The sequence below is a fragment of the Diabrotica undecimpunctata genome, chromosome 5 (genome assembly GCF_040954645.1).
Source record: "Diabrotica undecimpunctata isolate CICGRU chromosome 5, icDiaUnde3, whole genome shotgun sequence".
Classification (NCBI taxonomy): Eukaryota; Metazoa; Arthropoda; class Insecta; order Coleoptera; family Chrysomelidae; genus Diabrotica; species Diabrotica undecimpunctata.
The window spans coordinates 46,128,332-46,154,238 of record NC_092807.1 but is presented as its reverse complement, the minus strand read 5'-3'; the positions used below and the strand labels follow the sequence as shown (position 1 = coordinate 46,154,238).

Here is a 25,907-nt window from a genome sequence, read left to right as displayed (position 1 = left end):
CTAATGTTATTCTCTTAACGTGGAACGCTGTATAGTAGCTATCCTGCATACTTATTATTCTCTTCAAGATCTTTATTCTTTTACTCTTTATTCTTCTTCAAGATCTTTATATTTTCTTTTGTATTTAATACGCTGATTATTAATAGTAGGTATCGTCAGATCAATAAGCCTTTTATTCCTAGATAATTTATTAACTTTTATGAAATTTGGTTTGTTATGTACCAAGTTGGTCTGTAAGCTCAGTTCTATACCAATATAGATTGGCAACAAAATTAGACGGACACCTGACACGAGAACAGGCAGGATTTAAAAAGGAATTTAGCACCAGTGACCATTTGTTAACTGTAAAAATCTTAGTCGAAAAAGCAAATTAATATAAAATCCCGATATATGCAGCTTTGGAGACTTTATAACGCTTAAAATAAAATGCTCACTAAACAGCTGTAGGATTTATGGATATACTGATCTTATTAAAAACATATACCAGAAAGCAAAACAGGAATTAAGATGCATCCCCTGCCCACAGTATAGTTCGGAATTCCTTCTACTTTAAGCTAATGACACTGCTCTCCTCACGTCAGGATCATACAGAGAACATGGATGATTGTCTGTATTCGAAAGAGCGCAAAACTACCTTGATAGAGTCATTAGGTAGTGCAACAAATGGAGAGTGACGATAAATCTCTCCAAAACACGAGCAATTTTATTTAAAACCTCAAAGTGCCGCGATATCCAGGGCCGAATAATCCCGTTCGGAGAGGACCTTATTCTCAGAAACTCGGTTTCCTATTTGAGAGTTCATTTTAATAGGACTCTCAACTGGAAAACCGACATTCAAGATACCCTAGATAGGGTGAGAAAGAGGTTTAAACTCCTGGCAGTGTTGTCCGGTAAAGTGGGCAAGACGTCATCCAAAACTTTAGTGCACACCTACAAAACATTCATCAGACCCATCATCGAATACAAGGCATGCGTCTATGCTTCTTTGAAGACCTACGAAATCAATGCCACTACGGCAACCGAAAGAAAAATCCTTTGATACTGCATGAGGCAGAGCAGGTTATATCCATCAGCACACATATATGCACTGGCAAATATCACACCAATTAAGGACAGAATACTATCCCTCAGCAGGATGTATGTCCTAAGAACCATTGCAGGCTCGAACAACAGAGCCAAACGAATACTAAAGACTCCTTGCAATCGCCGAGAGCAAATACTCACCAGGCTTCCTAAAAGAAAAGTTCCGTTTCCTCCAGCTAAACTTCTGCGCAACACTGGACATAAACTCCCTGATAATTATTTTGAAATTCTAGAATCATTCCCTGTTAAATATCATGTTTTGGCCGTTTTGGCATGCATAAAAATGCATGCCAAAACGCTGATAGAGCCGTTCCTACTGTATGGCTGTTAACCCCTGAAGTACCTCGTCTGTCATGCTTGGCAAAATTCACCCAAATTCCTCTTGTGCGCTCCTTATACATCGTTCACACAAACACGCCATCTTCTGAACCCCAGCTCCTTAGTAGTCCACTACTTCTCCACCAATGCAAAATTCATCACGTTTATCACACCGCCATTACTCGGAAAAAAAGGAGTACCCCTTCCTTGAAGAGGCGTTAAGCCTAAACAAGGTTAAAACTCTGGCTCCATCCTGTTAATCTATTTGCTTTTTGTACTTGATCTTTAACTTCTTTGTCCAGGTCTCCATAACTGGACAGTGTAATTCTAAGGTGTATTTTTTCTCACGTAATAAATTTTTGATATCTTAAACACCCGTTAGTGTTTGCGATATTTCTAAATTATAGGTAAGAGCTCTCATATTTGTATCCAGCACCCTATGGTTGTACACACTCTCTCTCTCTCTCTCTCTCTCTCTCTCTCATTTATGACATTTGTCATATTTGTCCTATTGTGTAGATATTAATTTTATCTATAAGGATAATAGATGGAACAAACAAGTGCTGCACTGGAGACCCTGGGAATCAAAACGACCCAAAAGGAAGATCACAAATGGGGTAAACACATTATTTAAAGAGACATGTCGGCCCTTAGATGGATGAAAATAGTAGTGGGCAGAGAAAAATGGAAGTCAAAGGAGGAAGCCTATACGAACTTGGATATAAAAATTTATTTATACAGATGGACAGATCTTACAAATTAATTGTAAAAGCTCGGTGGTAAAATAGACAGGACTCATCCTTGGCATGACAAGAGATCCGAGTTCAAATCCTACAGTGGTAGACTTTAAAATTTAATTAATTAGTGGTAAGACGGCAAAAATGCCCAAAACGATCGAGATTTTATAGAAACTTTTTGAAACGAAAAAATATTTTGCATTTTTGAAAATAGATTCTAATTATAATTAACTTATTTTAATAAGGTTTTCGATATCGTCAAAAATAATGCTGTTTTACTATTTAAACAATGCAATATCTTTTGACACACTTTGTATAACAATAAAAAAAATATGTCTGATGGTTGAATTTTAGGTTTTAGACCATGCAAAACCTTTTATCAAAAATAATTATTTTTCCTAAACTTAATAAGAAAAATATGTTCCATATTGTTCAATTTATTGAAACATACTGTATAATTTACATTACAAATACTGTAATTACAAAAAGGTTCACACATTAAGGAGTGTAGCAAACCAGAACGAAACAAAAACAAGGAAGTGTAAATTACCTTACATAAACACAGAAAGAGGATGGGCACGGCAACATTAATTTTTAAAAACTCCAGTGTTATTTTATTTTACTGACAATTAAAATTTAGAATTACTGTTAAAATTAGACTTATAGAAAATATACCTTTAACTGTTGCTAGCATCTAAATTAATTATGTCTGGTCCCATGTTTTAGACTATTTCATGAAAAATAAGCTTTTATGTTGATTTGATTTTATGACATGTATGAGTCTACTCAAATAAGGGTTTAATTTTAAAATATCAACCAATTAACTGTTTATTTCTCCATTCATAACTTATATTTGTCAAAATGCATCTCAATTTTTATTTGCTAGGAAAAATAGAAATAAGAATATTTCCTTTTTTATTTAATTACCCGAAAATTAATCAAAAACACTCCAAAGAGTGTTGTGGACACACAGACAAGAATTTACTGCTATGTGCCCTGGATACGCCACGCAGGTCCAAGTCAATTTGACAGTTTTTTTATGTCCATTTTAATATGTAGACATACTCATAAATAAAACCAAAATTCACAAGGAATCTAAGTTCCTGAACTTGGCTGTATGTTAAAAAATTTATTAAAATCCTTTGTAAAAGGTATATATTTAAAAATCCAAACGGGCTATGTTAGACAAAACGTTTTCGGAATCCATATTCCATCATCAGTGTCTAGGAGTACATGAATGTAGCCCCTAAATATATGGGTAAAAACCCGTTAAAAATAATTAGTTACATTTGGTTTACAGTATTTCTTATAAAATATTAAGATGTTAAAGTTACCGTTGGATTAGGTAATATGGCGACATATGACTCCACGTGAAGTTGTTAGTCCTGAGACGGTGTGTCTACGAGGACTTTATGCAAGCAACTCTACGGGTTTTTACCCATATATTTAGTGGCTACATTCATGTACTCCTAGACACTGATGATGGAATATGGATTCCGAAAACGTTTTGTCTAACATAGCCCGTTTGGGTTTTTAAATATATACCTTTTACAAAGGATTTTAATAAATTTTTTAAAACCAAATTTGTCAAATGGTTGAAATAAAACGTGTTAGGAGACCTGACATACCGTTACAAATTTAACACGTTCACGCCGCTACCAGATACATGGGTCTGGTATAAACTTTACGTTCAACCGGCACTGAAATTTGGAGATCTTGCGCTAGCGCCGACAACGATAAAATGGCTAATTATGAACTAAATATTATGATATAGGTACCTACGGAATCGTCATGATGTGCTTTATATTTTAGTTCTGTTTTAAGTTACCAGATGCCAGCACCTGGTAACGTCCCACAAAGAAATTTTTTACGCTATGGGATTTACCAGAACTCCGTATCTGGTTATTAGTGTTATAGTAAACATTGTACAAGTCTGTTGTTTTTTTATTAAAATTCATAAAAATGTCGTCTAGAGGCGAACAAATGGTTAAAATGGTGCTAAACAAGCACCAAAATGCTTGGATACAAACTGAAAGTGAATCTGATAGTGATCCATTTAAAAACTTGTCTGATGAAGATCCTGAATACATTCCTAGCGAAGATAGCGACAATTCTGATGGGGACGAATCCATATATTTAAACGAAGAAGTATCCAGTGATCTAGAAACTGATAATTATGAATCGGAAAAAGAAATTGGTAAGAAGAAAGAAAAGATCTTATAATTTGATTCTCATTATCTTTATTTTTAGGTGATGCTGAGGACTGTATGGACTGACATTCAGGAAACAGATAAATTAGATTTTGATGAATATCCTACAGATTCTAAAATAAATATTCAATGTGAAAATATGAGCCCGTTGGATATTTTTTGTCTATTTATCACAGATGAAATTTTGGAATTAATTGTTCAAGAAACCAATAGATATGTAGAACAAGAAATTGGTGTACACAGTATCAAACAAAAATCTAACAGTAAGTGGGTTCCGACTAATAAAGAAGAAATTAAAAAATTCTTTAGTATCGTGATCTGCATGGGATTCGTGAAGGTCCCTAATATTCGATTATATTGGTCCAAAAATGACCTTTATAACAATAAGTTCATCTCCTCAGTTATAACTAGGGACAGATTTTTGTTAATTCTACGGTATCTACATTTTCAAAATATCGACGGTATACTAGAAAGCAACGATAAATTATACAAAATCAGACATGTTTTAGACTTACTTAATGACAGATTTATGAAAATCATGACTCCAGGACGGAATGTAGTCATAGACGAAAGTATGGTACCATGGCGTGGTCGTTTGAGTATGCGGCAATATATAAAAAAACAAACGCCATAAATATGGCGTTAAATTATATAAACTATGTACCGTCAGTGGATATACATATAAAGTGATGGTTTACTGTGGAAAAGAAAACAATATGATAAACAAAAGCCATTCTCAGAAAGTTGTGCTGACCTTAATGAATAGCTTGTTAGATGCCCGACGAACTTTATATGCTGATAACTTTTATTCGGGCATTCCTCTTGCAAACGATCTATTAGATCGCCAAACTTTTTATTGTGGGACTCTTAGAAGCAATCGGAAAGGTATTCCAAAGGGAATAGTTTAAAAGAAACTAAAGAAAAATGAAATAATTGGCATCAAAAATAAGGACAATATAAAGGAAATCCGTTGGCAAGACAAGAGATCGGTATTAATGTTATCCAGTAAACCTGAGCATACCCTAAACTTCTGCACTACGGGCAAGAAAAGAGATCAAAACCAAGGGAGGAACCAGTGGAATATATTTTTAAACCGCAAGTTATCCAAGACTACAACAAAGCTAAAAAAGGTGTAGATTACAGTGACCAAATGGCAGCTTATTATTCTTCCTTACGAAAAGGTCTTAAGTGGTATCGTAAGGTAGTCTTCGAACTAATCTTTGGTGCTACAATAATCAACAGCTGGATTATCTATAATAAAACAAACATCGAAAAAAAGATACCAATGCTAACATTTCGTGAACAGTTACCATTACAACTTTCAAATCAAAATGAGTGTATTTCTGAAACCAACTTATCAAAACGAAAACACTGTCTGCAACGAGAAGAAGGTCCTAGTAGAAAACGTAGACGAAATTGAGTTGATTGTTACAAGAAGTTGAGACAGACTATGAAAAGTAAGGAAGCTGACAAGAAGGTGACAAAAGTAAACACTTTTTGTGAAAATTGCGAAAAGAAACCGGCTTTGTGCTTAACTTGTTTTAATGATAGACATATCTAATTATTAATTACTATTTTAATTATTATATATTTTTGTACACTTTAATATTACTTCAAATAAAAATTGATCATTTTATTTATTTTTTAAAAGTAAAATATTTCAAATTGCCACATAAGTATCAGTATATTTTTTATATACCGTAAATACTTTACCGGACATCGGAATCTGGTGCTATGCCTGCCAGAAATGGATTAGAGTGTTTACTATGAGATGGCAGTGTTAGATTCAAGGTAATTTCAAATACAAAGTCACAGAAACCATTTATTTATAGATATGTTCACCAGACCCATAGGTCTGGTATCGTCCGAACAGTAGACAGTGTTACCAGATACAGGGATCTGGTAACGTCAATAAATGTTACTGACAAATTTAATGCCGTCGTGAACGTGTTAACTGGCAGTAAATGGGTTAAGCTAATAGTGAAGGTTATATTAGAAGAGATGAATGAGGAAATTTGTGTGATTACTAAAAAGAAACTCAAATATGGATACAAAAATGGATAAATAGAAGAGATAAACTAGGAGCTACCAATTGTCTTCTGAAGTTCTGAAGGAATTAGCACTGTAAAGACTAGTTCGGACTGTGCTAGTATTTTAGTCGAGTAGCGAGTAATTTAGTAACTAAACATGTCTGAACAACAAAAATTTAGCCGAGTAGATTAGTAAGTAATTTAGCAGAGTCGATCCATTTTATTCTATATTTGTCGGACGAGTAGCACCTCCCAGCACGCATCCGTGGGCATTGGTTCACCGACTAAACAGGTCCGAACCAGTTGAATTAGTCGAGTTCATTAGTTGCCGTAAAAATTTCGTTTCGCTGATGCGGAGAAACAACTAAAATTCGTTTCCAAATATTTAGAACATTGTCGCATTTTTAAATTCTTTGATATATATTGAAATCCCCTCGTATATGTTAAAGCACCGAAGAATATTTTCAATGTATTTCTGTTTCCTATCCTACGTATTAAAATACCGAAATATTCTTTCAATTCTTTTTGCGTCGCCGAGTCGGTAATAAACACATATTAGAGTTTGTTTATATATCACAGACGCGATTTCTTTGGTATTTTCTTTGATCGTTAAGGCGACTAATATTGCGCTTTAAATAAATATTCCCGTTTATATGTTTTATTTATACCAAGACCAAGTTGGGCGAACGAATTTTAAAGATAATTGCATCACTCTCCGTAAAGCCGCTTTCAAAAGCAGTTGGTTTCGTTGTAGTCCAAATTTTGCTTCAAATTCGTATTGGATTTTCTTTTTTCGCCTTTTTTTTTCATGCGAAAATGTGTAGCAGTGTAAAGTGTTATGCGCAGTTAATAAGGTTGGAAAGATTGGTCATTGAGAGCAGACTGCGGCGTGTGTAGTTTGAGTGAACCGACAAATTGGTTAGAAAAAGTGATTTATACTGAATGTAAGTGTCAGTTCTGATAAGAGTAATCACTGTTTTTTATTTGTATGCCGTCTCTCATCTGAGATATTTGTAAAACGGCATTTTTTCAACACGTTTGAAAGATACGAGGAAAGTAGACGAGTTTCCAAAGTTTGCGTCCAGTGCCAACTTCAGCCTCAATTTGTTTGTCCTAAGAAGCCGTTTCAGAATATTTTTCGCAGTTTGGAGATGAATTTGTTCGTGTGGCAGAGAGTGTAAGTCCAGTTCCTAACCCCAGAAATTTTAGTGAAATCCAGGTAACTTTTGTGTTTGATTTTTAAAGGAAAAATAAACATTTTTTAACAATAGTTGCTTTCATAACATTTATTACAATTTAAGAAATTGTAATAATTAAAATTGTAGATCTTAGGGTGTGGCCTAGGGCCTAGCTGTCATATTAATTGTTCTCAGTTTTAAGATTTAGTATTGACATATGACACTTAGCACTATTTTTGATATTTGGTAAAATATTTGAGATTTTGTTTTTGTTTTTTTGTTAAAGGTTAACCTCTATGCATAGTTTCATTTAAAAAGATATTTTTTTATTTGTAATTTATTTCTGCTACAAATTGTCGCCCATTAAGAACTGTAAATTTTGTAGTATCTCCAATTTCTAGAGTTTGTAAACTGATAGAACATAGTAAGTGTTTCTCCTTGTTATTATATTTATTTTTCGTAACTATTAATATAGTATTTTTGTACTATTTACTTTTGAAACTGTTTGTGGTGAGACAGTAATCTTTTTTGTGTTTTTAGGAAGGAAAAACCTTTTCTTTCACCCAGCAGGAAGATTCTTCAAAGCCCCGTCCATTTTAAATAGCTTGGGAACCTTCTTGTGTTTTGTTTGTCCGGTAGACTTATGTAAGTACCCTTTTGTTTCATTTTTGAAGTTGCCCCAATCCAATCCCCTTGTCATTCACTTATCCACGACCCAGTTCTCCAAATAAACCCTGAGTGGCCGTTCGCATAAGTTTCGATTTGTTTTGCTTGCCCTATCTCCACCCCAACAACTTCTGTCCCAAATTTTCAACCCCGTAGTAATACCCTATGTGGTAGGCAAAATAATTGTTACAACACGAATAAAATGAAATATTAGTTATATTTAGGAGTATTTAACACAAGTAATAAAGCTTATAGTTCGACAGTATACATTGAAGCTTCTTGTAATCAGAATTCCAGTGACATATTGCACGACTCGTTTTATTTTTAAAAGCTAAAATTTAAAAAATATGTTGTATCATGTATATTATATATGGCTTTCGTGTTTTATTACATTTACACAAATGTCATATTCTCACTTAGAGACAATGTTTTCATCCAACCAATAGCTTTCTTGTCTCCTATAAAAAGATAGCGATATGTTAATGTTACTGTCGCTTTTAACTATTTTTAACACAGTCTGCATTCCTGCTACTAACTATTGGCGTACCTTATAACTACAATACCTGTTTTGATGTATTTGGAAGTTGCAAATCATTTTAGGAAGTTGACCCTATATAGAATGCCACAGTCTTAACATAATTCGAATCCAAGAGCTCCCGTCCATTAATAAAATATGTATGATTCGACTGCCAAGGCTGAGAGCCAGCCATTAACACAGAAGTCAAAAAGAAAAACATAATATAAATGTAATACCATAACAAAAATATAATATGCATTATGTACGAACAAAAAATTAACGTGTTGATTAAAGCAAATAATAATTGTACTTACAATATGGATTTACTTTACACGAACTGACGTAATCGAACTTTAACTCTCTCGGTTTTTATTCTAGCAGTTTTAACACTGGAGTCCAACGTTCAATAAATAGTTTGGATCATATTATTGGGCAATATGATGCACGTATTATCAACCAGAACAAATTTATTATAATCGAAATGTTGTTTATGGACATCCATAAAAAATTATTAAAATTCTCACTGTACAATGAGTCTTATATAAATTAAACTGACGTATGTTTTATATCAAAATAGTTGACTTGAATTTAAAGTGAATTGCTCTCAGAATACAAAAAAAATATTACAGCGTTGATTTCAAACAGATGTGAATGGCGAGGAAGGAATGTATAAGATTGATATAAGAGGAATGTATAAGATATTACATATATTAAAATAAACTTAAAGACGTTGTTATACTGATGTGAAAGAAGACCTACAGATTCTAAGCGTTAGAAGATGGAGGAAAGTTGCCAGGAATCGACAGGAGTGCCGACTTCTTTGTGAGCAGGCCAAGATCCACAACAGATTGTCGCGCCACTTTGATGATGATGATGACGTTATTATATAAAAAATGTTCATAACATACTTAAATAAAAGAACAGTTTTAAAATAAAAACCTATCCAGTCAATAACTACATAAATATATCATATAACTAACCAGCCATCAAATTGTACGTATAAAGATAGGTATACACATATCACATACTAAACAGGCATCTTCAGCGAACTCATATACACATTATTATCTTGCAAATTAACAGGTGGATCTTTATTCCTTTGTCGTGTTTGTGACATCGCTTTTATACGTTTGTTGCTTTTTTAAGTTACCAAAGCAATTTAACCATTCTTTTTCGTTATTTTCCTCAGTCTTTTAGACACACACCTTCTCCATATATTGCCATGTACCTCGGTTTTGTTCACGGCAACTCGAAACAGATTAGTGATGTGTCTTAATACCACTCTCGGAGATTTCGGAACCAGAATGTTCTTCTTCTTCCGACAATTTTGCCCTGTAGTATGAGGTGTAGAAAATTATACCTCTCTGAATGTCGCATTCTTCTTCTTTATCTGCCGTCTTCTACCGAAGGTTGGCGACCATCAAACGATAGGTTTCTCTGTTTTGTGCCGCATGTATTATGTTCGCAGCTTCTGGTATTTGAAACCATTCTCTCAAGTTTCTCAGTCAGGATTTCTTCTTTCTGCCCAAACCTCTTCTACCTTCAATCTTGCCTTCCACAATAAGCTGTAGCAGACTGTACTTATCATTACGGAACACATGGCCTAGGTATGACGCTTTCCTCTTTTTAACAGTTGTTAACAATTCCACCTCTTTATCCATTCGTCTTAATACCTCTGTGCTGGTCACTCTGTCTGTCCAAGGTATTCTCAGTATGCGTGGATACAGCCACATTTCTAGAGCCGCTAATTTCTTTATAGTTGCTGCTGTTAACGTCCACCCTTCAACTCCGTAAAGTAGCGTAGAGAATACGTAGCATTTCGTGGCGCGCCATTGGAGGTTAATACTTAGGTGGCGGTTGCTTAAGAGCTTTCTCATTTTTATGAATTTGGATCTTGCTATTTCAATTCGGATCTTAATCTCTACGTCTGGGTCCCACTTATCATTTACTGTATATCCCAGATATTTAAATCGGTGTACTCTTTCAATACGTTCGGCTTCAGTACTTCTTCTGCCGATTGGTGACTTATCTCTTGCTATTTTGATGACACGGGTCTCCCCCATTCTGCTTATGTGGTTATTCGATTCTTTTTTTCTATTTAGTGTCAATTCGCTTATACATTGTACGTTACATTTTCTGCTAATGTCTTTACTTCTCTTTCGATTTCTCAGCGTATTTCCTGAAATTCTTCTCACTACTATCATCCCTGCCGTTTCCAGTAGCCTTTGTGTTGTGGCTGTGTCGGGTCTTGTTTCTGAGGTTCTGTCATTATTGGACTTACAGTGGCTTTATAACTTCTTGACTGCATCTCAGTGTTATTGTGTTTGTTTCGCCATATAGTGTTATTAATACATCCTGCAAGTCTATTTGCTTTGTGTACTTAATCTCTCACTTCTTTGTTAAGGTCTCCGTAGCTGGATAGTGTAATTCGAAATTCCAAGGTAATTTGGATTACCATATCCAAGGTAATTTATTTGCATTCCTTGTTCAACACTGATGCCATCAATTTCTATTTTACATATGATGGTTTCTTTGCTGATTACTATTATTTTAGTTTTTTGATATGAGATTGTCATATTAAATTATTTTGCTCTTATGTTAAATCTGTGGACCAGTATTTGCCGATTATCTTCATCTTGGGCGATCAATATTGCGTCGTTTGCGAAACCGAGTATTTTTACTTCTTTTTTTCCCATTCCGTATCCTCTCCCTTTGTTAACGCTTTTGATGATTTCATCCATGATTAAATTGAAGAGCATAGGGCTCAATGAGCGTCTTGTTCCGCTGCCTATTTCTATGGGTTCTATAATTTGTCCATCTATTTTGACTTCTATTTTGTTGTTTTTGTAGATGTTTTCAATGGTTTTTATAATATTTAGGCAATTTCTCTATTATACAGAAGATAAATTACATCTTTTAGTCTTACGATGTCAAATGTTTTCTTTGAATCAATCAGACACAGAAATTCTGCTAGATTATACTCTAGTGATTTACTCTTAGTTCTTTTAAAATTTTAGTTGTTTGTCTTGTAAAGTTTTAGGGTAGTATTTAAGAGTATATACCTTTGTAGTTTTCTGGCTGTTTTTATCTCCCGTTTTAAATAGTAGAATTAGTTCGCTCATTCTTCCGGTATTTTATTGTGTTTTATTAATAAATTTTGTTAATTATTCTGTCATTGCTGCTTCACAGTATTTCAGTAATTTGTTTGGTATCCCGTTCTTCAGCTTTTCAAGTATTTTCCGAACTTCCTGTATATTTATATTAAGTTCTTTATTTGTGGTAATTTCTAATGTTTCCGGTTCTAGCGTTTTTTCTTACTCGGCATAGGGCTTTTTTAGGTAGTCAATCCATGCATCCTTTGTAAACCACAAATATTGAGAATAAATACGGTGTTCCACGTTGTGTTGGTTCCGGTCTTTATATTTTGTCTTTTCCTATAACGTATTTTGTATTTCTCTTCGCCGATGAATAACGCCACTCCACGTTCTGTGAGATCGTTCCTTAAGAAAGCTATGTTTTCCCTCCTTGGTCACTCCCACATCCCGTTTTTTTTTTAATATAAATGGTGTATACGTTATGTTATTAACTTATTAATGTTAGTATTTTCTTATTATTCACTTCTTTAATTATTAGTCACTAGATTCTACTACATTCTACTGAGAAATTTGTTACGCGGTGTGTTTTCATTTATTGAATTGAAAACTGGTTCTCTGATTTGTCTATTTTTACTATCTGGTCCCGCCAGGACCCTTCATACATGAATCTATCAACTGAACTCTATGTTCATTATCCCGTGCGTCGTTATCTGATATCTATCAATTTCTTTATTTTTGAAAATCAAAAATCAAATATAAAACATATTTGATTATAATTGTGGTTTATTCTCATAAAATAAAGTAGTTTAGTAGACCGAATTTCGCTAGTTACAAAGTGCAGCTAAGGAAGGCCGACTTAGCGATGAAGGGATATATAATATAAATTCTTGAATCTCGTAGTTGTCACTAGGAAATTTACGTTCGCTTAATCTTAATTATAATAGAAACTTAATACTCTTTCTCTCTTTATTACTAAGATGTAAATAAATATTAATGTGGTATGTTAATTTTTAATTTAGCATACAAAAACCGCAGAATGGCGTCAATGTCAAGCTCACAAAGTAAGTATAGAATTGTCAATTTCATGGCATAACAGAATAACAGAGTGCTGAAAAATATTTTGAAATATTTATAAAACAGTTAACAGCCTCCTGATTTTAAGTTAATTAAGAGATTTTCATTACCGGTTCGTATATCGCTATTGAAATAATTTGCCACCATTATCTAGAGTTGAGCATATTTGTAGTGAAGAGATCAGAATCTTTGTGATTTTTATTAAGATAGAATCAAATTAATTGCTTCAGTTAAATTTTGGTAATGAATCACGATTAGGAAAAACTGCTTTGAATTTATTTTTAAAATTTTTTTGTGGTCTTATTGCTGCTATGAAGAAAATTGTTTATACGTCTTTGTGTAATTTTAAATAATAATTAAAAAAATTATCAAACAGCCACGAAAAGCGAAACAATAAAAGATTGAAGTTAAAAGTTAAAAATAAGAATGGAAAATCTATTTTCTAATAAATATAATTATTGATTAAAAATTTTCTTGAAAACCAATGAAAGTATAGGGCAGATATTATTTAATTAAAGTTGATAGAAATAATAATTTAAATACACAGTATAATGTAATAAAATTGCCGCGGTTTGGGATTTTAGCCAATTCCACAGAATAATCATTTACATAAAGTAAATTGTTGGTTTTACGAAAAGTATTGTTTACAAATAAAACTTTGTACAGTATAATGTATTTACTAACAATGGCAAATCATAAATGTTATGTACTGACATGGATTATAAAATAGCTACGAGTATAAATTACCAACTACCGTTTAAATGTACGTTCCACAAATTTCAATCTAATAACGATTTTTCTGTTTGGCGATTTATATTATCGCCAAAATTATGCAACTGGGTACTGGAAGATGTTTTCAGAAATATAAGTTGGAATAGATATAAATATATAGAGATAGTACTTGAATCAATGGCATAAGATAAGACATTAGTTTGAAAAAATTATAAAACCAATCGGAAGAGCTCAAATTGTTAGCTAACATAAATAATAACAAGAGAAAAAAATAAGGCCTACATAAAAAGCTTACCGGACGAATTAGAATAGTTGTAGAGCATCAGCAGACAAATAGAATAAAAGAAAAGAGGATACACAAAAGAAAGAAACGAATCCACTTAAATAAGGAACTTAAATATATAAAAAATCTTAGCAGACAGAAATAATTAAGAACATTCTATAGGAACCTTAACATCAATAGAAAAGAATTCAAGAAAACCACAAGCCAATGCTGAATGGCGACCTATTAACAAAGAAAAGGTCCACTGCTGAACATAGATTTCCCGTAAATAATTCCATTGCATCCGATCTTGAGCACCTTGAATCCAGTGGTGTTGGATGCGCTTGATATCGTCTGACTACCTTGTTGTCGGACGTCCTCGATTACGATAAGCATCGTGTCTAGGTCTCCATTCTAAAATTTTCATGGTCCATCTTCGTTCTCTGACTCTGGCAACATGTCATGCCCAGTTCCATTTCAGCGTTGTAGTTCTTTTAATAGCGTCCGTAACCATTTCCAGTTAGGAAAAAAACCACATTCGATTTGAAACTCTGTCTCTGAGGGATATATTCAACATTGACCTCTTCATTGTTATCCGTGCCACTTGTATCTTATTAATTGCTTTTCTCGTAAGAGTCAATGTTTCTGCTCCATATGTTATAACTGGCAGTATACATTGATCAAAGACCTTATTTTTTAAGTACATGGGAATATCTGACCTAAAGACTTCCCTCAGTTTTCCGTAAGCTAGGACTAACATGGGCAGCTTACGAAAATATAGACAAAGAAGAAGAAAATCTGAAGGACAAACAAGATGAGGTAAGGGGAACAAAAGGAAGAGAAAAACTAACAAGAAACAAATCACCCGGAATAGATATTCACCCAGCGAAACTATATAAAGAATACCTGCCTCTATACCACAATGTCACTACAGCATGCAGCAGCTCAAAAATTCAAATCCCTCCCCAGTGAATGTAATATTGGAATACTTTGCACCATACACAAAAAAAGGTTTCTTTGAATGCTCTAACCACAAAGAAATTACGCTCCAAAATGCAGCGTACATATGTATAGGCTACCAGAAAGCCTACGACTCAGTAAATTGTAGAGAAATATTCAGATCAATAAAAGACTACGAAATCATTTGGTAAATTTAACAAAACCTAAATACTTGAAAAAGTTGAATGTAGAATATGAATCCAGTAGAATTGTTTGAACCTTTTAAAATAAATAACGGGCTGTGTACTGTTCAATCTGGCCCTGAAAAAAGTGATACGTATGTCAAAAATCACAACCACCGAAATTCGATCAACTCCTAAAGTACTGAGGACGAGATCTGACCAAACTGTTACTAAAACTAACCCAGAAGATAAAAGAACAAAACAGAATTCCTCAAGAATGGAGATCAAGCATCCTAATACCTCTCTTCAAAAAGGGAGACAAATCGGACCCGGAAAATTACAGAGGATTTAATTTATTCAACACAACACTACAATTAATAACCAGAGTGGTAACAAATAAACTGAATGAAATTATAACACTAGCAGAAGAACAACAAGTTTTTAGATTGGGTAGATCATGCACCGACGCTATATTTATAATGAGGCAAGTGCAAGAGAAATCATTAGAGTACAACAAACCGGCATATCTATGTTTCGTGGACATTTATCCACTTATTGTACGCAAAAGAGATACCTTTAGGAATAACCAAAACGATCGAGAATATCTACCAAAACAACACAACAAAAGTAAACGTAGAAGAAGAACTAACTGACCCTATTGAAGCTGGCAATAAAATAAGACAGGGAGATCCCCTGAGTCCTCCATTGTTTAACCCGATTATGGATGAAATAATAAAAAAAGTAAGATCTAAAAAACGATACCAAATGGGAGAAAAAGAAATTAAAGTAATCTGCTATGCAGACGACGCAATACTACTCTCTCAAAGTGAAGATGATTTACAACGTATGCTGCACCAATTTAATATAACCTAGATAAAAATTAAAATGTTAATTTCCCCAAAAAAGACAAAATGCATGGTTACAACAGCAAATTTACTAAGATGTAAATTGGAGCTGGAAGGTCAGATAATAAAACAAATAGGTAATGAAGTTTAAATATCTAGGCATCACATTATGTAGCTACGGAAAGCTCGAAACAGAAGTGAAAGATCAAGTGAATAGAGCAAACAGAGTCACAGATTGCCTGAATGAAACAATATAAGCCATTTATAAACAATAATAAAAGAAAATAATCTGAAATTTTTTAATATAACTTTCAGCAAGCTTATGTGTGTTGAAACTATACGTAGCCTGAGTTTTATAGTATTGTTAGTTGTTTTAAGATAAATTTTAGATTTTATTTTGTATCTATGACATTTGCTTAGGTTTTGAACTATTTGTAACCAGTGGCAGCATTTTTGTGCTGAACAAATGAACAATCGAAATCATTACTTTTATTTCTTTATGCATAAGTTATTCTATAGTTAGTAAAGTTAGAAGCTTTTATACTGGCGTTTTATTACTTTTTTCTTTGTAGTAAAATGCTGAGGCGAGGTATCACGGGTAGCGTCACAAAAATTCAATTCTTCACATCGCTTCACTACTCTCGATCAATTCGTTTCTATAATAGCAGTACGTTACAGAAGATGAAAGAGGTGAAATACAGGAGATATGTATATGAATTATATTCTTGAGAGAGGCAGAAGATCACAATAGATGGAATCAAATACGCTATCAAAAACTCTAAAGATAATAAGGCAGCTGGATTAGACGAAATATCTGTAGAACTGTTAAAACTAGTGAAAAATGGTAACTTTTTCTTACTGAGGAACTATTGGAAAATTTGTTCAACAAGGTGTGCGATACGGAAATAATACCGCAAGAGTGGCTGAATTCAGCGTTTATAACCATCCCTAAAAAACAAGCAGCAAAAGAGTGATCTGACTGTCGAACACTGAGCCTCATGAGTCATATTTTAAAAGTACAGCTTAAGAGAATCTATGAAAAGTTAGGGGAGATTGGTGAGACGCAGTTGGGGTTCCGAAATGAAATGGAAAAACTAGTATCAATACTTATGAGTACATTGACAGTAAAATCATAAAGAGAACCCAAACAACATATTGGAACCAAAGTGCCGTAGTTTAAATAGATGGGCAACAATCAGAAGAAATGAAGATCTGTAGAGGAGTTAGACAGGGATGCGTTTTAGCGCCACTTTTGTTTAAGTTATTGAACAAGTAGAAAAATAACAGTACTTAGGAATTTTGATCAATGAAACCAATGATCATACTACAAAAATAAATAGGCGGATAGAAATTGCCAGATAAGCATTTATCGAATGAAGCCACTTTATATTTATACCCTTGTAACTAAATTTAAATAAGTACCAAATGTAAACTTAGTTCTTTTTAAAAATTAAAGAACAAATAGAAAACGTTAAAATAAGTACAATGTTTTCTATGAACAAATTTTTAAATAACGGCACTTTCTAAATGTATAAATATTTTTTGCCTATTTAGTAGGAATACTCACATTGTGACAAACCAAGCTTTAGGTCTGACAGCCTCTTTGTTTCCACTTGTAGAGATTGGTAGACCAGAAGAGGTCGACGCTTTCCTGGCGCACTTGGACAAAAACGTCATCCTGCGTGTACTTTCTATTATAACACTGTCTTCTTGCTTGTCACAACAGCTGACCGGTTACACCATACTCGATGAGAACACGCGCCATAAACTATAAACTCACTGCGAGGTGCTATCAATATATTCGACGACTAAAGTGTTCGCCCGGCTCGCAGGAATTGACTGGTGGGTTATGCGTCTGTGCCCGCTAGATGCAGCAAAAGACGCGGACACCACGCGAATAACAGTACGAGGAAATATCGATATATAATGGACCTGTCGTCGATCATCTATTTTTTATATCGTAGAAGTCAAGTTACGTAGAGGTACATTTAAAGGAACACAATCGAAATCAATTTGCATTATTTTATACAATTAAAAAAAAATCCGAATTAAAAGAAAGTCTTAGATTTTTTTTAAACCTCCGTGGAACTGAACCACAAATCGCAAAATGGATTTCATATTACGAATTATTTTATTTAAATTCGCTAGTATATTAATACGAAATTTAACTACATACATTTTTGCAACTTGGGATTTGTATCTGGGACTTGAAGGTGTTTGGAAAAAGCTGAATATATCAATTTTAACACGTAAATTCCAGTGGGTTTTGATACACTGTATGAGATTTTTAAATTGTTTAAAAATAAGAGAGATTGCGGTTTTATACAAAATAAACAAATACAATGGAATATCGAAGGCTTCTACAGAGAACTAAATGCGAACCACCTTTATTTTAACCTGTTAAAATACTAGAAATTTACATGTTAGTGGATCTGATGCAGTTCTATGATACTGAAGTGTGTTTTTGCATATTTTGTACCTTTTGTTCCCAAATTTGTCAAAATTTAATAGGTTTCTTCTTTGGACCAACTGTAACATATCTACTAAGTTTTAATACTTCGATTTCAAGAATAATACCACCAATGATAATGCCGAGTCAGTACAAATCACTGTACGTATTTGATTTCACTGATTTCACGTATCTTATGTTTTTGAAGATTCTAAAAGGTATATCAGGGATAGCTGATAACTAGGCTTAGGCAAATATGCAAAATGCATATATTGTATATTTTGCATATTTTATGCAAATATTAGGGGATTTTGCATATTTATACAAAAAAATGCATAGAATGCATATACGTAAATTTATTTTGAATTGCGAATTTTAAACAATATTTATCTAACCGTAGATAATAGTATGACTTCTTCTTCTTAACATGCCATACACCAAAGTGCGTAGGCGACTATCTCATTACTAGAATTCTGTTCTTGGCGGCGTGACATAGCTCGCCTGTATTGTGTATTCCTGTCCATTCTTTAATATTCCTTAACCAGGATAATTGTTTGCGGCCGGCTCCTCTCCTACCTTCGATCTTCCCTTGTAGGATTAACTGTGGTATTTCATATTTTGCTCCTCTCAATATGTGCCCAAGGTAACCAATCTTGCGTTGTTTAATTAATTTAAAGAGTTCTCTTTCCACGCCGGCTCTCTTAAGGACGTCATCGTTTCGAACTCTATCCACCCAAGGTATGCGCATCATTCTTCTTAATGACCACATTTCAAATGCTTCAAGTTTGTTGATAGATGTTTTTTTCAAAGTCCATGTTTCCATGCGATAAAGCAAGATGGACCATATGTAGCACTTGACCATTCTGTAGCGTATTTCGAAATTTAGCTTTTGATTACATAGGAGCGGTCTGAATTTCACAAAAGCTTGTCTTGCCATTTGTATTCGGGTTTTTATCTCTTGTTGTGGATCCGATTGGTCATTGATTGTGGTGCCAAGGTATTTAAAAGTTTTCACGCGTTTTATGCGATCGTCACCTATGCATATTATCGGGTTTTCTGGAGGGTTTCTGCTAATGACCATATACTTCGTTTTCAAAATGTTGATTTTGAGGCCATATTTTTTACCTATGCTTTTCACCCTATCAAGTAATAACTGCTGATCTTCCAATTTATCAGTTATAATCATCTACATCATTATGCATCTTTGTGGTTCTAACTGCATATTCTATTTCACTTCGCATTATTGATGGCCCTGATAAGTTTTCGGAAGGAAGTTTGCGCGTTGGTTGTGTTGGTCTTTCGTCATTAAAAAGTCTTTCTGCGTATTCTTTCCACGCCATTGCTATCTCCTCTTCTGACTCTATGTATTCGTTTCTGTCGTTGCGTATTCTTGTTCTGTGGTGGCTTTTGTGTATATTCGATATTTCTTTGATCTTCGTATGACTAATAGTATGACTAAGTAACTGGAAATTCGAATATTCATTCTATTTCAATCTTTATTATTACCGATAGTACCTATAGATACTACCTAATATTCTTGGTATTGCTATGACAGGTAACCGATTATAATCACGTAATAAAAGGGTGTTTCAAAAGTTAATTGCGTGAAGTATGTATAGAATTATTGATCTTTTGCAAATTATTTTGTTCCCAAAAGTAAGAGTTAAAACTTAAGCATCGTCAGTAGAGCTTGTTTATGGTTAAGTATTCTGATTTTAAAATGCCAAAAATAACTAGTGTGGCTATTAGACGCTAAGAAGATGGATATGTACAAAGTTTATTGTTCAGTTTGTGGCAAAATTGTAAGTACTAAACATTTAATAGAAAGAAGACAAAATAAGCAATGAAACTAAACAGCCAATGACGGAAAGAAGACAACTACTAGCGCAAAACAAACGCCATACTCAAGAATACAGAGAACTTAATAAAACAATTAGAAAAGAACTAAAACGCGACATACAAAAATGGAACGAGAACTTAATAGAGCGGGTCATTGAAAACAACAGAGGCTTAAAATGTCTAAGACCCGCACTGGGAGTTAAAAAAATCATCAAAATTGAAGACGCCAACAATAAGGTAGAGAAGGACAAATATAAAATAACAAATATTGTCGAAGACTTCTACACATTCTTGTACAGCTCGCAAGGCCAGCCTAATGAAACAACAAAGGAGAACGTCAAAAAAAAAAATAAAAAACGTGGGATCAGAAGTACTACCACGTGTAAAGGGATTCGAAATAGAAAGAGCTTTAAAAGAGCTAAAAAATAATAAAGTTCCAGGACACGACGGTATAATTGCCGAGCTCTTGAAAACAAGCAAGACATTAACAATCCCTGTACTAACCGAGCTATTTAATAGATGTCTCCATAATAGCAAGATCCCTAAAGACTGGAACGAGAGTCTAGTAATACTCTTGCACAAAAAAGGGGACAAATGTGATCTACAGAATTATAGACCTATATCGTTGCTCAGTCAAGTATACAAACTATTAATGAGAATTATTAACAACCGGTTAACCTACAAAATGAACAATTACCAACCGGTTAAACAGGCTGGCTTCCGCAAAGGATATAGTACATCAGACCAACTGCTGACAATGAGAACATTGATAGAGAAGACAAATGAATACCAACTACCCGTATTTCTTGCCTTCATCGACTATTGAAAAGGCGTTTGATAGTATCGAGATGTGGGCCATAGAACAAGCTAATAATAATATACATAATATATATGAAAATGCAACTATGATCGTACAACTAGACGAAAATACAAATCCTATCCCCATTAAAAGACTAGTGAGACAAGGAGACGTAATATCGCCAAAGCTTTTCAACCTAGCCCTAGAAGACGTCTTCAAAACTACAAATTGGTCAACTTATGGCATTAACGTTAATGGCAACAAGTTAAACCACCTCAGATTCGCTGACGACGTAGTGATTATAGCGAGCACATTCGAGGAACTGCAAATTATGATGGGGGAACTAGCAGCCAGCTCCCAATACGTCGGTCTAAAAATGAATATGAAAAAAACAAAAATAATGACAAACACAGATGACCCCAGACGTATAACTGTAAATGGCAGTAAGATAGAATAAATTCAGGAATATATCTCTTCTTCTTAAGAGCGTAGGCGCAAATTTTAAACGGAGCGAATCGACACCGGCGCTCCTATCCCTAGTTTATTTTTCTTCACACAGCAAATTACGTGTAGTAAAACTCTCACTGGTATAAAAGCTTTAAAACTGTCGGTATCTAGTTTATCCAGAATCGGCTTAGCACGTGTATATCTGTAAAGAACTCCGTTGTATAGTGATTGTTCAATTATTTCATAAAGACTTTATTTATTTCTTTATTTGCATAAATTAAAATATGGGACGTTATTACAAGAAATGTGTTAGTGTAATACGAAGAAATAGACGGTTAGCTCAATTGAAGTAAGTACTTTTTACATAAAATTAATTAATTACTTTCTTTCTGATTTGTAAATATATAGTGAAAATATCATCTATAAAATCGATCAGTAAACCACGAATTTTTTCATTAAATTTTATTTTCGCTTAAAAGAATAAAGTATCTGTTTGATTTTTGTGGATTGTATGTTTGTGGTTATCACTGCTAGCATTGTAGTAGAAGGTCTACATTTTTATACACTATTTAGTATTTTGTGCCTATTACTAATAGGTGAGCGGTTTACCCCTAAAAACATGCTTAGAAACGGAAAATACTGATATTTTTTTTGCATTTCTACCGCACCAATCCTTTTTATTCGATTCTATATATATATATATATATATATATATATATATATATATATATATATATATATATATATATATATTTCGTTCATAAGTTCAAATGTATTTTTTTATTTTATTCCAATTGGGCCGGAAATTGTTATTAACAAATAACGTTCTCAAATCGCTTCGAATTTTTTTAGACGTATCTCATAGAAGTAAATAATGTTTCTTTCCTGTTAATATTTTGTTAATTAAATGCCTGAATTAGTTATTTTTGGATTTTTTTTTCTAAAAATCTACTACTAAAATGAATTACAATTCTACAAAAAGCTGTATAATCTTTAAAACTTTACGTATATTTAAGAATATTATGACAAGAATAAGTGGTTTCTATCTTGCTAAAAACAATTTTAAATTTAAAACAAAGATTTTTAAGCGCCGCGAGCCGTATAGCTTCGATCGTACACGCTTTGTAGTATATTATATATACAGCGATAGATTGCTCAAAATGTTAATTCGAAATATTTTAACGATAAGAAAACCAATAAAAGATATTAAATAAGTAAGTCATCATTTTTACCGTTAATTTATGTAATTATTTAATTTCACTATTGCAGACGATCCACTAGTTATCCAGAAATGAGTGGAGAGTTTGTCGAAGGGGAAACTGTGGGTACTAAGTAAGTAATACATTATTTTTTACTTTAAGTTACTTAATTTGGACTATTATAGACGAGCACGGTATTCTGGAGAGGCGGCTGAAGAAGTAGCAGAGATAGTTATTAAGTAAGCCATACTTTTAATTTTTTTAACATGAAATTAATACGATTTTTAACAGTCAATCCCGTAATTTCGAAGAGTCTGCCGAGGAGAACATAATAAAGGAATATTCAGCTACTACGTAAGTTTTTTCACCAAATATAAAATGTATTTAAAGTGCAGTAAACTTTTAAACTTAAATAAATAATTTATATGTCTTTTAGACAAACTACTTCAGATTTCATATTACAAGGAAGAAGAATTGTAGATGTGCAATATTTTATTAGGCAAATACTGCAATTCCCTCATCACGGATTGTTCAATTGCTCTTCAGAAGATATTACGGTGACTAGTGAAAAGCGAAAAGGATTTTATTCTAAATTCACTCTCTTTTGCCCAATGTGTCGCGTGAAACATGAAGTAGAAACTGAAAAATATAAACAACCATCCCTCAACGTCAATTCTGCAGCAATAACTGGAATAGTTAGTACTGGTGGAGGATACACACAACTAACTGAATTAACGTCCAGTTTAAATATCCCACCACTATCAAAAAAATATTATTTATCAATTCAAAATGATCTAATTGACTTATACCATGAAAGTTCTTGGACATCAATGCTTGAGGCTGGACAAGAAGAAATCAAATTAGCAAAAGAGCATGGAGATATTAATGAAGATGGCTATCCTTTTATAACTGTTGTTGCGGACTGCTCTTGGTCAAAGAGATCATATAAAACAAATTATAACGCCAATTCTGGAGCTGCAGCCATTATTGGTTACAGAACCCAAAAGATTCTGTATCTTGGAGTTAGGAACAAATACTGTTCCTACTGTAAATTATACGGAGAAGATAAAGAACACGTATGTTATAAAAATTGGACAAAAGCTTCGACTGCAATGGAAAGTCAAATAATTCTAGATGGATTTAAATGTAGTAAATACATGCATGGAATTACTTACAAATTTTTAATAGCTGATGGAGATAGCAGTGTTCATCAAAAAATTTTAGAAAATAGACCATATGGTAATAATGTTGTTGAAAAAATTGAATGTCGTAACCACCTCCTAAGAAACTATTGTACAAGATTAAAAGAGTTATCAACAAAACGATATAGTTCCGATGGAAAACTGGTACCATTTTTTTTACGAAAGCTTTTAAAAAATAACATATTAAGATTAAGAACTGCTGTGACAAAAGCAACTGAATACCATCGACAGTCAGATAAACCAAGTGACTTAAAAATAAAGTTTTTGAAAAACGATATATCTAATAGCCATCTTCATGTATTTGGAAATCATTCGAATTGCGCAGATTATTTTTGTCAGAGAAAATCATCAGAAACAGATTATACAATACCAATGAAAGAATGCAGCCTCTTGAAAGATATTAGCTCATGTGCAGCAAGATTAAAATTCCATGCAAATAGTCTGATAAAAAATATGAGTAACAATTATGCTGAACAATATAATAATGTAATAGCAAAGTTTCTAGGAGGTAAAAGAATAAATTATAGCTCTCGGGCGTCCTATGAAATGAGATGTCATGCTGCTGCTTTGTCGTACAACTCTAAAGGTCATTATCACCAAGCCCTTCACAAAAGCATCACAGGAAGAAGTCCTGGCATATATACAAAAAAATTTATTTCAGTGTGCACCAAAAATACATTGCGAAGAAAATTATATTACCAAAAATTTGCACAAATCAAATAAATATATAACAAAAAACCATGCTCCAGATGAAGATTATGGGCCACAAGCACAAAAAACTTTAGAAATTGATCATGACGAATTAGAAAAAATTAAAGAAAAATTTCTATCGGAACTTCATAAGAATACTGAGGAATGTATTCAATTATTTAATAACACAATAACTCAACGGAATTCAAGTGAATGGTATTCAGAAAGAAGGAAACGTCTGACAGCCTCGAATTTTGGTCGAATTTGTAAATTAAAGGTAACAACCGACAAAAGAAAGGTTGCCAAAGACATTATTTTAAATGCTTTTAAAGGAAATAAATTCACAGCCTATGGAATAGAAAAAGAATCCATTGCAGTACAAGAATTAAGCGAAATGCTTGCGTTAGATATTTGTCCATCAGGAATGTATGTTCATCAGGAATATCCTTTTTTAGCTGCAACACCTGATGGACTCATAGGTAACAATATGATTGTCGAAATTAAATGTCCAATTTCAGCAAAAGATTTATCTCCTAAAGATGCAATAGATAGGAAGATACTAAAGTATATGGAAGTGAAAGATGATAGATATATTTTAAAGAGAAATCATGCATATTACTATCAAATTCAAGGGCAGTTATTTGTAGCAAATAAAAACTTCTGTTACTTTTGCGTGTGGACCCCGAAAGGATTGATATTTCAGCTTATTGAAAAAGATGAGTAATTATGGGAGCAAATGGTAAAAAAATTAAGAGAATTTAATTTTAACAATTATCTTCCTCTATTGATACAAGAAATAATCGAAGAAAAGTAAGGTTGAGTGTTTATATTTTTTTTTTCTATTTTTACATTTTCCATCTATTACAATGCTTAGGTATAATATTTTATTTGTATGTGATTACATAGTTTTATAATGCCGGCTGATTGTATAAAGTCTTTTTTTTTATTTATTTTAAATTACATTATTACTGTATAATAGAAATCGAGGTTTCAGTATGTACATTTCTCCTGAAAGTAAACAATTTTTAGAACATTGTTGTAAATAGAATTTTTCATATAAAAATGATTGCACGTCAGTCAAGATTTACTACGTCAGAATCCCACAGCGTTGCCAAAACATCAGAATTCCTCACAGTAAGTAAGGAATTTTTAAAATGTCAACTATTTGTCAAAAATATATTAACAGTAAATACATTAAGTTTTAAAACGACTGCAACGCACTAAAATACATAAGAAAACATTTTAATACAAAATTATATATTCTAAATTTTAAACTTATATCTTTTAGAGCATTAACAGTAAGAACGCCCCGCCATTATTTCTTGTTCAAACTAATCTATCTTATATGAAAGTTTATCATTCTTCTTTCTATCATGCTTTCTATGGTATAGCACAGTTTTGGTACAGCACAATC

General features: G+C 33.1%; 1 protein-coding gene across 6 annotated transcripts in view; it reads right to left on the bottom strand.

Moving 5' to 3' along the window:
* The window catches only part of LOC140441291 (uncharacterized), a 345,941-nt gene that overhangs the window by 181,827 nt on the left and 138,207 nt on the right, over positions 1-25,907 (bottom strand). Inside the window, exon 1 of one of the 6 annotated variants that reach the window (XM_072531915.1) lies at positions 17,436-17,731. The exons of the other annotated variants lie outside the window; for them this stretch is intronic. Coding sequence (XP_072388016.1) covers positions 17,436-17,545 — 110 coding nt within the window. The 5' untranslated portion in view covers positions 17,546-17,731. Of the gene's footprint in view, positions 1-17,435; positions 17,732-25,907 lie in introns of those variants that run through there. 6 annotated transcript variants of the gene reach the window in all.